General features: G+C 42.2%; 2 protein-coding genes across 2 annotated transcripts; one reads left to right on the forward strand and one right to left on the reverse strand.

Annotated features, from left to right (window-relative positions):
• The first annotated feature begins 464 nt into the window (after positions 1-464).
• Positions 465-5,328, forward strand: arhgap31 (Rho GTPase activating protein 31). The gene is made up of 9 exons (XM_010795670.1): positions 465-553; positions 652-759; positions 878-1,017; positions 1,339-1,546; positions 1,650-1,765; positions 1,858-1,914; positions 2,000-2,644; positions 2,747-2,892; positions 3,367-5,328. Exons 1-9 carry the CDS (start codon positions 465-467, stop codon positions 5,326-5,328), a joined length of 3,471 nt encoding a protein of 1,156 aa, XP_010793972.1.
• Positions 5,329-12,634: 7,306 nt separating this feature from the next.
• gsx1 (GS homeobox 1) lies at positions 12,635-13,964 on the reverse strand. Its single transcript, XM_010795092.1, has 2 exons — positions 13,502-13,964; positions 12,635-13,394 (listed from the first exon to the last, which is right to left on the reverse strand). Exons 1-2 carry the CDS (start codon positions 13,875-13,877, stop codon positions 13,042-13,044), a joined length of 729 nt encoding a protein of 242 aa, XP_010793394.1. The 5' UTR covers positions 13,878-13,964; the 3' UTR covers positions 12,635-13,041.
• Between the last annotated feature and the right edge of the window lie 252 nt (positions 13,965-14,216).

Consider the following 14,216-nt stretch of genomic DNA (forward strand, 5'->3'; position numbering starts at 1 on the left):
ATATGCTTTGTAAGTGTAGTAATTCTGCAAGACAGTACGAGTACACATTCTCTCAGGAACGGAAAGGTCCTTTTACCCAACATACAAAATAAACTGAAGCTTTGCGGGACCCCATAGTCCGGTCGCGTCGTGTCTACATACTTTACGGTTCCAACGATTACGGCGCGATCATTGCCATGAGTCCTCGTACCTGGTCGGGTGTCACCCAAAGGGAAGAGAGGACGGGAGATTCATAAAAAGGTGAGATCGAGTAGGCCTTACGAAACTGAATCAAGATTTAACATTATGGTGGTTTATGCAGCCATGAGACGTTTTAACAACTTCAAATGTTGACATCCTCATGTTTACTTTACTGTTCAAACACCTCAACCACACATTGGTTTGCTTGCATTTGTGTTGGTTGGGATGCATGATAGCTTTACCTCTCAGTTCATCAGTATGTGGTTTCTTTCTGTCTGTTCTACATGCAGAAAACAGTCCTGGTTCAGGGGGACAATGAGAGACTTTTACACATTCAGGGGGTCATCAAAGAACTGCCGACACCTCACTTCAGGTGAACTTCTTTAAACTCTCATCCATAAAGAATATTTCACAACTGGCTTGTAAATATTATTATAATGCTGTAATAAATGTGTTTGTGATCCCCATCAGGACTCTGGAGTACCTTACTAAACACCTGGCCCACCTTGCCACCTTAAGTACGACAACAAACATGCATACCCGTAACCTGGCCCTGGTGTGGGCTCCAAACCTATTAAGGTGGGTTTAGCGTGCCTGCTGAACTTTATATATGAATCTTGAAAATAATTGTTTTACTCCTTTAGGTTAAGGTATCCATACTTGAATTCATTCTTGTTTTTATCTATTATTTTGTCAGATCTAAAGACATTGAGGCGTCAGGTACTAATGGAGACATGGCCTTCCAAGAGGTGCGGATACAACAGTCAGTGGTTGAGTTTATTCTGAACCACAGAGAGGAGATCTTCAGCGGTTCGGCCCAAATAAAACCCAAAGAAGGTATCACATTCAACCAAATCAAAGAAAATACAAATGCATTTATGCGATATTTCTAGGGCCTGATCATCCATGAAAAGACTGATTTATTTGACTTATTTTGCCGTTAATAACTGTGCAATATGCCTGGCTGCTATGCTATACCCTCAGAACTGTTATAGGATGTGTATTTTGTAAATTGTGTAACTTTTATTATAAAAATTTTTTTGTATGCATGCTTCTTAGGTAACATACTGTAAAGCTGTCCTTGGCTCTTTTCTGCTGTAACAATGTACATTTCCCTTCTGTGGGACTAATAAAGGTCTTCTGATTCTGATTCTCCAGGACCAAGTTTGAAGTGTGAGGAGACCTACGCCATGCTCCCAATCAGCGGCCAGTGTGGGCCGATGAAGCTGATGAGCCTAGAAGAAGCCCAGGCCCGCTCCTTGGGTCCAAACCACCCGGTGCACAGAGAACGTCAGCGAGAGAACAGCCTGCCTAACACCAGCACTGCCACGCTCTACCACACCGTCATAGACATATCAGACAGCAAGTATGACACATTTATGTTCAGTCCATTGAGAGATGATGTAAGTACTTTATATGTATAACGGTCACAACAATCTGTGGAATGTCTTAATCTCTTTGTCTTAAAGGAGAAAGTTTTCTGGGAAATCCAAGAAATGGAAGTCCATCTTCAACTTGGGAAAGTCTGTGGAAAGGGGAAAACTGAGCCGGAATGGAAGTGTGTTCATAAGAGCACAAGGGACCGGTAAGTTCTCCCAGAGGAGGGTTTTAAACAGATGTACAGCCTCCATAACCTTATGTTCAGTCAGACTGTATTCATATTATTTTCTCCTACAGAAAAGGCAGCTCTTCGTCCATCCAGGAGCATGGAGTCCTTATGCTCCTTACCAACAGGTGGGGCTAAAACCCTATGCTTTATAGAAACACAGAGCAACTTCCATGTTGTATTGTAACATGTAATGTTATTTTTACCATGCAGATGATGACAGAACAGGAAACAACAGCCCAGCTGGTGGATCTGGCAGCCTTTTTGGTCAGGATGTGAAATCCAGAACGCTGGGATCTGACTTGCTCTATGACCTGAGCGAACATGACCAGAGCTGGGAGTATAAGGAGACAAAATCTGACGGGGCAACGGGCGGCTGGAGCTCAAGAATTTACCAAAAAGGGTCAACAGGTTCCTCTGCACCCCCCCAAAAAACACTTCCAGAGCAACTGAAGGTTTACAAAGGTGATGAAGTCAGTGGATACAAGCCCACCTCGCCGAAAAGCAGGCGGATGTTGTACTCGGGCTCATCCCAAAACAGCTCCTCTCGGCCCTCCTTCCCAGGAAGCTTCTTCCCGCTGGAGTCTTCTCCGAGGCATCAGCGCAGGGCCGTCAACATATCTGAGCCTTTTGCCGTGTCTGTACCTCTGCGTGTGTCGGCTGTTATCAGCTCCAACAGCACGCCGTGCAGGAGCCACGCCAAGGACAAAGCAGCTACTCTGAAACCCTTCAAGGAGAGCTCAGAGCAGAGCAGCAACAGTGGAAAGAGCAACACGTTCCCTCTGCTGGAACCAAGGAAGCAGGAAGGAATGGAGCGGAAAAAGAAAGCCGAACCGATATCCAGGGTCCCTCCAAAGGGTGAGGACATTTTCCATTATCACATTTCATAAAGGCTTGTTATGTGACATTGAAATCAAATGCTACATGTGTAAATAATGTTGTGTTCTTTGAAAAACTCAGATGCAAGCAAAGAAGTGGTTAAAGAAGGTCAAAGAGGGATGAATACTTCTGTACTTGAAGCAGCATCCCCGGCTAATGCAAGGGACGGCAAAGACGCAGCGCCCTCTCCTGGGAAAGAGGACAACCAGCTGACAACCATCCAACTGGTAAGTCCTGGAGGTAGTTGTGCTTAACTTAAGCAGAATTGCAGACACCTTTTTGCATTAGGGCTAAAGTCTTCAGTGGATTTGATCAACAAATTACAGTTAGGTTTAACAGGGATACCAGAGTCATACTTTGGCTCAAACTCGCATATTATATTTATTTGGTTTTAGATTTACAAAGATTAACTAAATTAGTTGTAAGCTGTATATTAATTAACAACTATTTTGAATATCTTGAAGTCGTTTTTTTTAAGAAAAGAAAATCCAAATACTCTTATTCAAGCTTCTTTCGTTGGAATGTTCTGGTTTGTTATCGTTTAAAGTTTGTGAAAACACTGAATTTCATTTTTTTTTTTTTACCATTTTATGACATTTTATAAAACAAACAGCTAACCGATAAAAGCATGAATGAAAACAATAGTTAGTGCCAGCCTTAGAATCACTGTTGTAATCCTTTCTGTCTGGTTTCTATCTCAGGATAAGGGATCTTCTACTGGGAAACAGCCGTGGACTGACCTCAAACAGGAACTGAAGATAACTGAACCTGAGATCGACCTGCTGGACGAGACTTTTAACCCCATGTTCAGCTCCAAGGGCACGTTTGAGGGCACGAGGTTAACAATGGATGTTAAGTCAAAGCGAAGCCGCAGCTCTCCGTCTCTGTCTTTGTTATTCAGGGAGCAGTCTTCAAATACCTCTTTGAGTGACCGTGTAATCGCCACCGGAGACTCCGCACAGAAACAGCCCTCAGGGTCAGACATTTCCATTCACAAAAACACCCAAATCACCCCTCCTGCTGACCTCTTGGATGAGAGAAAGAAGAAGCTACATCTGAAAATCACACCCTTACGCAAAGATGACACCAAACAGGGTCGAAGTATTTTAAAGGAAACAGATAAAGTTGTAAATCCTTTGACGATAGAGGATACTCCAGCGGTTGTAGGCTTCTTAGGAGCAGACGATGCCAACAAGAAATCAGAAGAAAGCAAAGCTCCTCAAGGAGAGAAACGAATCTCCTGTGATGGAGCAAAGAAAGATTTGATTCCAGAAGTGATTCAAAGGCTGTCGGTGTGTTTGGAGGAAAAACGTAAGACTTTGGATCTGCCAAACCTTGGCGAAAGAAGTGGGAGAAACTCCGAGGAGCTGGACTTGGTTGAGTCTTGGGAGGACTTTAGCTCCACTAAGTTATGGGTTACCAGTCCTCTCCACTCACCGGACGTGGAGGAGTTCTTAAACCGACTATCGCCCTTCTGCTCTGTGGGGGAAACTCACATTTCATCTGCTTCAGTTGATAACATCAAACAGTCGCTTGTTAAAAACACTGAGCACCCCTCAGGCAGCTTTCCTCTGACTACCAGTAGCAAACCAGAGACTAAATGGACGTGTTTGCCGCCGGGGGTCAGTGTGAACGGCAGTAACACAGCACAACCTCACGCAGGAAAAGCAAAACAGAAGAACACAGTGTCATCTCAGAGGTTGTACAGACAGATGTCTTATGAGGCGGAGAAAAGAGAAGAAAACAGCTATTCTAAACACCGACCGTATTCACTCAATTTGGACCTTGGGAATCGATGCATCAGAGACATTTCTAATCAGCAAAACCGTCATTCACCAGAGTTCTCCTCAAGTCAGAGAGGACTACTGACCTCCTCTGAATCTGTAGCCAGCAGGCTGCCCTCAGAGCTGGAGTTGTTTCTGAGTGATCGGCAGGCTCCCCTACGCAGAAATTCTGCCCCGGTGAGCGTGTCATCGGTGCGAACAGCCTTCATGATCAAAACCTGCCAGGCCAAAGCCGTGCCCGTCGTCCCTCCAAAGGTGCAGTACAGTCAGATACCTCCCTCCAGACATGAGAAGGACTTTGACGAAACCAAGGAACAAAAAAAGGAAGGTCCTAAGACGACCGTAGAGAAAAGCAACGCGGCACTTGCTCCGGTGATGTCCGATCTCAAGGAGGGGCTGGAGAATAAAGCGCCTGAACCCAAACACCAAAAACTCCCACTTGTTGCCGAGTCTCCGAAGGCCACATCTACTCCAGAGCTGCCAGTCATCAGGAGGAGACACCCGCCCAGTTTGGAAGTGTTTGTGGACTGTCCCAGACCTAACAGAGGGAACATCCATCAGAGGCCGTCCTTTAGGAACAGGCAGAGACCTCAGAGCCTCATCCTGCTCAGCCCTCCTTTTCCCATCATGGACTATCCTCCCTCAGGAGACGACAGCAGGCTCCTCTCGTCCATCAAGAGCCTGGATGAAACGTCGGCAGTGAATGTCTTTTCGAAAGAGATGGCGGAGAATTTCAGGACACCGGAGGGGGTCGCCCTTCAAAACAAAATGACTATTCCAAAAAGTGGACAGAGACTGGAAACGTCAACCAGCTGCTTCTACCAGCCGCAGAGGAGGTCCATGATATTCGACAGCAGGAGCCACAGACAGATTGAGTGACTGGAGGGGAAAGCACTGACTGTGAGACTGGCTGTGTGTAAATACATAAAGTATATACGAGGACACTCAGGAGGATGATATGGTAACCTAAGGTTAATACAGGCATTTTGTTTGCTATGATTCAGGCGTTTCTTGAGGGCTTTGTGAAAAGAGATTCTGAAGTATTTGAGTGAATGAAGCCATAATGTATGTGAAAGCTTGATTGAGATCTAGGAATGCCATTTTTTTTTTTTTAATCATCTATTACGCTGCAGACAAGTCAATTAATTGTCGAGTATAGAAAATATCAGACAATGCCAAAAAAAAGGGAAAAGGGAAGTTTCCTAGCGTCCAAGATATTCAGTTATACAGATCAACTCATAAGACTTAAGGTGCTAGCTAGCTTTTCAGAAAGTTTCAGCCACATATCATAGTCTCTCAGCTCTCATCAAGAAAACTCCATCCACTTAAGAAGACTATGAGAGGTGGTTTAAATCTGTGGAAGAAGCTAGTAAGTTGACTTGAAGGTAGGGGTAGGTCATTTTGGAGAAACCAGCTCGAGTGCGCTAGGATTTGAAAATACACAACCGGAACAAATCTGCCACTTCCTTCCAGAGCCCCTCCTCCAACACACACGAACGCACACATGACCAATGAGGGCACGAGATAAGTTTGTGCACAGATGGAAGGCTAACAGGCAGGTAGGCCATCCAGTTATTTTAGCCGGGCCGGCTCAGATGATTGGTCGTGCTTTTTACAGTACTACAGCTTCCACAGATGATATTTTTTATGGATTTTTTGTCAAAGCACTTGAGATATTCATTGCTATCGGGATGTTAAGAGCATTCCATGGAATATAAGAAAAAGTGTATCTCGAGCCGGTTTCTCAAACTTACCTACCCCTCCTGTTATTATGTCTGGATGTCATTTTATATTTTACTTTTTATACTATTTTCCCAAAAAAAGGTTTGTTAAACTGGAAGGGCACTTGGGGTGCAGAACTTCACCAAAGCCACATTTATCACATTTGAATCCAGTCAAAAATGCTGACCTAAGCTACTCCTTTTCACAGAGTTTCATGAAAATCGGGAGAATAGTTTTTACTTAACCCTGCTGACAAAACATATGTCCAAACTGAATTTACCCTCAAACATTAAGGGCTAAAGGTTAACAGCCATGAATTTAAACATGTAGATGAAAATGTGTTTATTTATTCCTTTATTAACATACACACGATATAAAGTAAACTTCATATCGTTATACTGTATATTGGCTCCGCAGTAAGCTGAATGTGATTTAAGAAATATATATATTTAAAAGGACTTCTCTAAATACAGTATATATCGCAAACTCAATTTAGATAGTATTTACCCATGGAAGAGCTTTAATTCATGTGTATCTTTATTTTCAGAAATTGCTTTGTATGTTATGGCCATTTTTATTTGTTGTTTGTTTTTTGACAACAACAACAAGCAGCATTGTAGTAAGGATTCTGTGCTGATGCTGCTGTGCTGACATTAAACTGGATTTGACTTTGTGCACGCTGACTGTATTTCATGTGTTTTGAGTCAAAATCAGATGACGGTATCTCGAGGTTTGTGCCTCTTTTCTTTGATTTAAAAAAAACACGGGATTTGTTGTTTTTAGCTTTGGGGCCCATGATCATAACAGTCTGAATGTTAAAGGAGGCTACAGAGTATTTTCTAAAGATGTGGATGTAAATGAAGACAAAGTGTTTTTATACTTTAGCTTGGATGGACTGGATGAATGATTAAGGTGTTTTATAAGGAAAAGGTTTAAGACATTAGATACAAGTTGTTGTTATTTTTGCTTTGTAACTTTTGTATACTTGTTGATACTGAAAATGATGGATCAAAGCGTCTGTATTCATAGGAAAAAGAACTGAAGTGAGAATTTTGAGAGTTTGCCGTAATTATCTGTTGTCGGCCTTTGAAGTGATGTACATAGGACACTTGATGCATTTTGTTACAACCAAAAGTAAAGAGAATAAAATGTTCTGAAATCAAATGAGTCTGAGGTTCTGCTCAAACATGGCTTACATTACAAAACATACAAGGAGTTACAATTCTAACAGACCCTTACGTCTAAAAAAAAGATTTGATATTGTTTAATTTCACTTGAGGTGTCCACTTTGATGAGGAGATTTTTAACAGTTTTCTTTTGACTACTCTGGGGGTTCATTTGAAAACTTATATACACAAACTTCTTCTCTGAAGGACCTGGTAATCCAAAGATGAGAGTACTGAGAGATAAGAAACAAGAGAACTATGAAGATTCTTGAACAATCACATCAAATATGAGCTTGACGATTTTGTGAAACCAACTTTACTGTACAATAGAAAAAACTCATGTTACTAACTTTCCTCTGAACAGTTGTCATTTCTTCCTCCTATATCTCCCTCAATATAAATAGTAGCTTATGCACTGATTCTAGATATTGGGCTACGCTTTTTTCCACTTTCTCTTTGATGAATTTCACCAATCACGTATGGAAAAATTGTCCCAAAATTCATACATATTCAAGGTTTTGCCAAAAAAGTGTTTGGTTTGTTAGTCCAACGGTTAATAACTAAAAGGTTCTGTCATTATGTTGTCATTGCATCATGATTTTGGATGGAAATGCTTTCTGTTTCCTGAGAAACAAGACACTTTTCATACAGTCTTTCAGAAAGAAACTTTAAATCCAGTCTTTCAGAAAGCCTCTCACTCAGAGGACATATATATATATAAAAGAGGTTGTGACGCCGTTGTGTGGATAAGAAGTATTCAAAGGGGGCCCCGAGAGTGATGGGGCCCTTTGGAAATCAGATGGGATTCTGTACTACCCCAACATGGTGGGACCAAGAGCAATGTTTTGTTTGTTCTTATGAGCGATAGTTTACAATTCACACTGTATTTTTAAGTGAAATTGTTATTTTAACTAATACAACTTTTTGTTGTAAATATTTCCAAACTATTGTTGTTGTTTATCACCCCGTTGCCACCAGAGGGCGCCCCTGCTCCACACTGCACATCAGAGCGAGCCACTAAACTGCAGATAAACAGGCAGAAAGTGAGAGTGCTTTGGGCACATTAGGTGCTCCAAGTACTGCAAATATACTGTGGTCAATAAGAGAGTTTATCGGTCTTTATCTACAGATGGAAACACTGTCGCTTTGTGAGCCATGCCCAAAACGTTCCGCGTCTACGTGCGTGTGCGCGTGAGCTGTGCGCGCGTATTAGTGCGTGCAGCTTCTCTTCACCAACGAACTTGCACTTGCGTCTCTCGTGCTTTTTCAAAATGACTTCCACTTAAAGTTGCCTGATTTCGGTAGTGCCAAACTACAATAAAGTACATCATTGCCACAGAGTGTTAAACTGCACAAATCACGTCTGATGTTTGCCAAATCCATAAACAAAATAAAATACAATTAAACAACGCAGTAGATCACATGCATTAAGGACTAACGAGTCACGATGCACTACAAGTGTTTGTTTTTAGGGGCTCCTTAAACATAGATTACTAATGTAAAGCCAAGGTGCAATAAAGAACTAGACCTACACGTATATTAAATGAGATAGTCCTATTTGGAAATTACTGCCTTCATTTATATAAGTCATGAGTGTATGTTAAATGCATTTAATTGTTTGTTTTGGTTACCTTAGTGACGCAGTGGGCCTCTTGTTCCCAGTTGTCTCGGCTGAGTCTGATATGCACGTGCACATGTGGCATGAATGAGGGGAACAGTAGTTAAACGATGAGTGTAAAAAGAGTCCACTTTAATTGTATCCAAATGTCACATCAAATATTTGGACCAAAGTCCCATTCAGCAGCCTTCACTTTGGAGCAGTGGTTGCGCTTGCAGAGGTCACTTCCATGTCTGCGCAGTTCATTATTTGTCGACCTTTGACACTGCTTGTGTATGGACCGAGAATTAAAAAGGCGTTTTCTCAAGCACGCTGAAAAAAAGGCAAGCAGAGCGCGCGTTGAATATTCAATAAGAGGGGGGGAAAGTGAGGAGAAGTGAAGCTGCGTGCCAGTCCTTCATCTTACATTACTGATTAGCTGTTAAACAGATTATACACAGCTGAACGGGTTCAAATGTTGCAGTTGAAAACAGTCGGAGTTCAAGGCAGTGCCGAGCGGTTTCCTTCCCCTCCACTTCAGCAGCCTGTAGGCTACACACTTTGTCCCCACTAACAACTCCATAATGAAACATGTTGCTGTTCCATTTTGCCCACTTAAACCGCAATCCTTTAAAAAAACAAAACCACACACATCAAGAAAATTACACTGTTTCGAATCTATCGATGTTTGTCGAGTAGTTTGGATGAACCACATGTATGTACCAACATATTGTAAAAAAATACCTGTTTGTGCAACACACTAAGCAGAATTCCTATTATTCACGAGGTTATTGCAAAAGTAAAACAGTTGTAAAATGTAAATTCATTCACAAAAAAACTCCCATTTCTATATTCATATCCTTCCAATTCACTGGCGAAAACAGCTGTACGCAAAATACAAAACATCTCCAAACCCCTTAAAGTAGTAAAATATCTACATAAAAGTGCATTAAACGTACAAATGCTTGTTTAAAAGACATCCCCTTGAGAAAAAGCCTCCCCTCTTCCAACAATAACTCACTACTCTGCATTTACAAGCGAGGTTTGAAGCCTGGAGCAGCAGGTGTTTGTCCTTTAAAAGTGGGTAAACAAGCTCTTTAAAAGTGTACAAAAGTGTTAAAAAGTTTATAAACTGTTTCGTTAAAGTTGCTATGTTAACATGTTGGGTTTACTAAACACATTTACTAAGCTAGATAAGTTTAAAGTAGTTGAATGTGCAGTGCCATAGCAAGCCACGCGGGTCCAAAAGAGCTCTCATTGAGAAGCCACGTGTCCGTTTCCAAAGCCTCTCCAACTTAACCACCTCCTTTGTACGACTAACCCACATCGGCAGCGTCCCTCCACATAAAGGGATTTGCAATTTCAAGATATTTCAGCTTAAATGTTTTTGACAGTTCCCTCGCTTTTACCTCGGCTTGGTTATTTTAACTGTGCCAAATGGGTCACCTTGGGTTGCTGTCTGCGCGCAAAGGGGCTTTTGCGCGCATTCAGTCTGAATTTTTTCCAACTTTCCTTGACGGGGAAACCAGCTGCTGGTCGTGAAAAGACGGCTTATTAATTGTCCTTTGTCATGCAGAATTGCTTGATTTCTAAAGAAACGTACAAAGGCTCTTTTTCAGGATTCAAGTATTTTGTTTCGTGCGTATTTTCAAACCATCGAATCAGCTGCAGCGCCGCGCCGTCTACCAGACTCTCAGGTACTGACTGCCTGCTCCCTTTGTCCCCTTTTAATGCTGTTGTAAATCGTGCAGACTGATTTGTTACAAGCTGTTCTTTTAATCTGATAGATAAGAGACATGTCAAAGAAAGCCGTAAATAAAAAATTAGCCAGAATAAAGACAAGGGCGAGTCTGCTAGATGGGCGCCTGTTGACTCAAGCGGCTCTCCAGCGTCAGGGGAGCCCTCTCCTCAGCTCCGTCAAGGTTACGTCCACAATTCCCTTTTCTTCTTTTTAAAAAGACACCGTAGTCCTTTTTGCTTCAATGAATTGATCGGCACAAAATTAAGAATAAATAAATTGAGCATTTGGAGCACCGAGCGTATAAGCTCCCCCAGGGCGCATACCCTCGGGCTATTGAATGGATAAAGGGCGCTTTGCAGAGAACGTTGTGAGCAAAATGGGGCTCTATGGTGCAATTAACAAAATAGTCTAATCCCATATCTTAACAAATGCAAATATTGGAGTTTTGTTAAAATGGTTAAGTGAACAATTAAATGAAAGTTTACATGTGAAACTTCAGATCCAAAAAAAAAGGCACACTGATGCCGATAATGTGCTGTACGCAATTTAAGAGTTTTTACTCCCTTTAGAAAAGTATATTCCAAGGAAGCAAATATAATTTAAACCCTATTCAACATAATAAATGTAATTTTGAGAACCCAAGCTTCAGTCAGAGAGCAGCTGTGGTGGTGCGTAAAATGGGCGAACAAAACTGGAACTGTACGCTCAACTCCTGCTTTGGTCTTTTTTGGAGAGGTTTCATGGATCAGGAGACATATTTTTTAACTTGAGTAAAAAATGTAAACATAAACTCTTGATATATTAATTTAAAACCAGAATAGCTACAAAGGCTTTTTGCCTAAAAGTCTGGATTTATTTTTAAGGATGCTGCGTATTATTCGACTTGGCACATTTTTGTTTTCATTTTGTGGATTTAATGTTTTGCCATAAAAAACACATGTTATGCTTAATAATAAAGATGTTTTATTCAAAGAAAATATTGGCTGAGTTGAGAAGTTTTTTATCTTGTTTCCACCCCACCTGCTGCTCATAAAACCAACAATAAACATGAGCACACTGGTTCGTTAACAACACGAACAATATGGGTCATGGACACCAAACTGTGTCTTTTCCTCATTCATTTTCATGTTAGATCAATATCTTAAGTTATGCACACTCTTGATGCACCGTTATATACCCACAGTGATTATTAACTCCGTCACACGAGACGGATCATTTCAGCTGGGATGAAACTTGAAAAGAGCTCCGAAGGGCCAGGCAGTGATATGGGTAGAGTGTCCCCCAGGGAAAGCTCAAAAGGGACCTCATAACAACGTATTCATCACCTCGGAGTGATAAGGATTATTGAGCATCTGATTTAATCTTTCAGAGTGGAGTTGAGCTTATGTGGCCTCCTTTAGTACACAAATACACTTAGTTGGTCCGTGTGCAGTGCACGCTGAGAATCTTAGGAAGAAAATACGTCTGTCCTTCCTTATTGCTTTTGGCTCTTTGAGACAAAATATGGACCTCGTAAAATGTTTTGTTTCTCATAAACCAAACACTCCTGCGCAAATCTATACTGTATCTTCGTGTCAGAGAATATTGATATATGTATTTAAAATTGCAAAGAAAATTAGCTTTACGCCTGAAATAATCCCGTGCACATGTAGCCACATATCGCAGCCATGAGAATGTAAATGTGCGGAGATGTAATCCATGTTTTGTGACTAAATACTATCACACAGTATTACCTAAATGTCTTCTCACAGCATCTTTTTTTAATTAATTAATTTTTAATTGGACCATATTGTCCAAACTGCCCATAAGAAAGTGAGTTTAGGTGCGCAACTGTATGCACACAGTGGTGCGCAAAGACCAACATGTAACCAACACCACAGAATATTATTTCGCTCAGAAATATTTTTATTTAAGTATCAACATTTTTAAATAAATAAATATTTTTCAATTACAGTGGAGATATATTTTCAGGGTGATCTCAGACATGTGACATTGAGGGCATTTCTCTCCAGCTTTTGAAGTCACAGTTCCATCCACACAGAATGAATCTAACCAGTAGTCATCATGTATACAAAATACTGTCTCCCCCAAATTACTAATAAACAATGTTGCTATTGTTTTTTGGGTTTGTCTTTACAAATATGCCTACCATACTGATAGGAGTGGCAACAACAAATTGACTGTTTTCAGAAAAAAACTACATACAAACGTACAACAAGTATACAACTATACAATAAATCAGGGCAATTCCCTGATTAAATATTCTCTTTATGTACAGACGACTGAACACAAGTGGAACAGTCTTTTTTTGGCTGTATTCAAAATCATGGGGACCAAAATCTTTCATGGGAAGGCAGAGGGAGAGTTCAGGGGGAGACGGACAGGTCCACGTCCTCCTTCTCAGACGAGGAGGGAGATATGGGCATGTCATCGTCCTCTTCCTCCGAGCATCTCGCGGTGGACAGGGACGAGCATTTGCAGTTATGTGATCCAGTCCTTTGGCCGCTGCTCTTTCCCTCCTTTTTGTGCTTCACTCTGCGGTTCTGGAACCAGATTTTCACCTGTTTCTCGGACAAGTTCAGGTATGTGGCGATCTCGATGCGCCTCAGTCTGGAGAGGTACATGTTGGAGGTGAACTCTCGCTCCAGCTCCAAAAGTTGTGTGCTGGTGAAGGCTGTGCGCATGCGCTTGCTGCTCTGAAGTTTGCTGTTGCTGTTTTCTGTAAAAAATAAATAAATACAGATTGTCAGGCACGTGCTATATCATAAAAACAACTTAAATGTTGCTTTGTTTACTGAATCAATCCGGAAAGGTGTCTGTACTCACCGATAGAGATGCAGTGAAACTGTCGCGGGTCTGGGACCGAGTACGCAGCTTGGTAAATCCCGGGTCCGTGGCTGAGGTTGATGCTGTTGGATGAGTGGTGCCTCGACAGAGCTGAGTGACAGTACTGTGAGCTGAAGGGAGAAAAAGACGCCTTGAGGAGCGGCAGGCTCGGTGGGGACGGGTGGAGCTGGCTCGCGGTCATGCAGAGCGGACAGAAGCACAGCAGCCCGGCCTTCCTGGAGTGGCACGAGCCCGTCAGCCCGTGAGGGTGGTGCGGAGAGTGCACGGCGTACGGGAATAAAGGTGGGTGGTTCTCGTTCCCCTTGTCGTTTGCCTCCCTTAAAATCAAGGAATCCACAAGAAAAGACCTCGGCATGTTTGCGGACGTGTTGCTCTGCAGTGTGGGAGAAGTTGAAGCGCGGTGTGTCAGGGTGCTCTCCTCGGGACGGTGGACAGCGAAGTGGTGCTGAAGGCGCAGCGCAGCGCGTTAAATAGCCGCGTGGACTCGGTTCGGCCATGTGACGGTTACGCTGTAAGCGGCCAAGAGCTCTCAATAGGGTTTTGTGCCTTTCTCTCGGCATTCCCACTGCACGCTTCCCCATTATTTCACTTGTTAACTAAATGAACTGCATAATGTAGTCTATTCTTGTCAGCCCCACCCACGCCGCAAGAGGCGGCACTGCCCTTTCTCCCTTTTATCATCACTCTCATTTTA

This window comes from Notothenia coriiceps, unplaced genomic scaffold (genome assembly GCF_000735185.1).
Source record: "Notothenia coriiceps isolate Sejong01 unplaced genomic scaffold, NC01 NC01_scaffold00037246, whole genome shotgun sequence".
Classification (NCBI taxonomy): domain Eukaryota; kingdom Metazoa; phylum Chordata; class Actinopteri; order Perciformes; family Nototheniidae; genus Notothenia; species Notothenia coriiceps.

What these genes read in the sequence shown, in the direction of transcription:
- arhgap31 (XM_010795670.1), top strand. Translation starts at nt 465, where the DNA reads ATGCAGAAAACAGTCCTGGTTCAGGGGGACAATGAGAGACTTTTACAC. An exon ending in TGGGCTCCAAACCTATTAAG is followed by an intron (nt 760 to 877) that starts GTGGGTTTAGCG and finishes TTATTTTGTCAG; the next exon opens with ATCTAAAGACATTGAGGCGT. An exon ending in CATAAGAGCACAAGGGACCG is followed by an intron (nt 1,766 to 1,857) that starts GTAAGTTCTCCC and finishes TTTCTCCTACAG; the next exon opens with AAAAGGCAGCTCTTCGTCCA.
- gsx1 (XM_010795092.1), bottom strand. Translation starts at nt 13,877, where the DNA reads ATGCCGAGGTCTTTTCTTGTGGATTCCTTGATTTTAAGGGAGGCAAAC. An exon ending in GTTTCACTGCATCTCTATCG is followed by an intron (nt 13,395 to 13,501) that starts GTGAGTACAGAC and finishes TATTTTTTACAG; the next exon opens with AAAACAGCAACAGCAAACTT.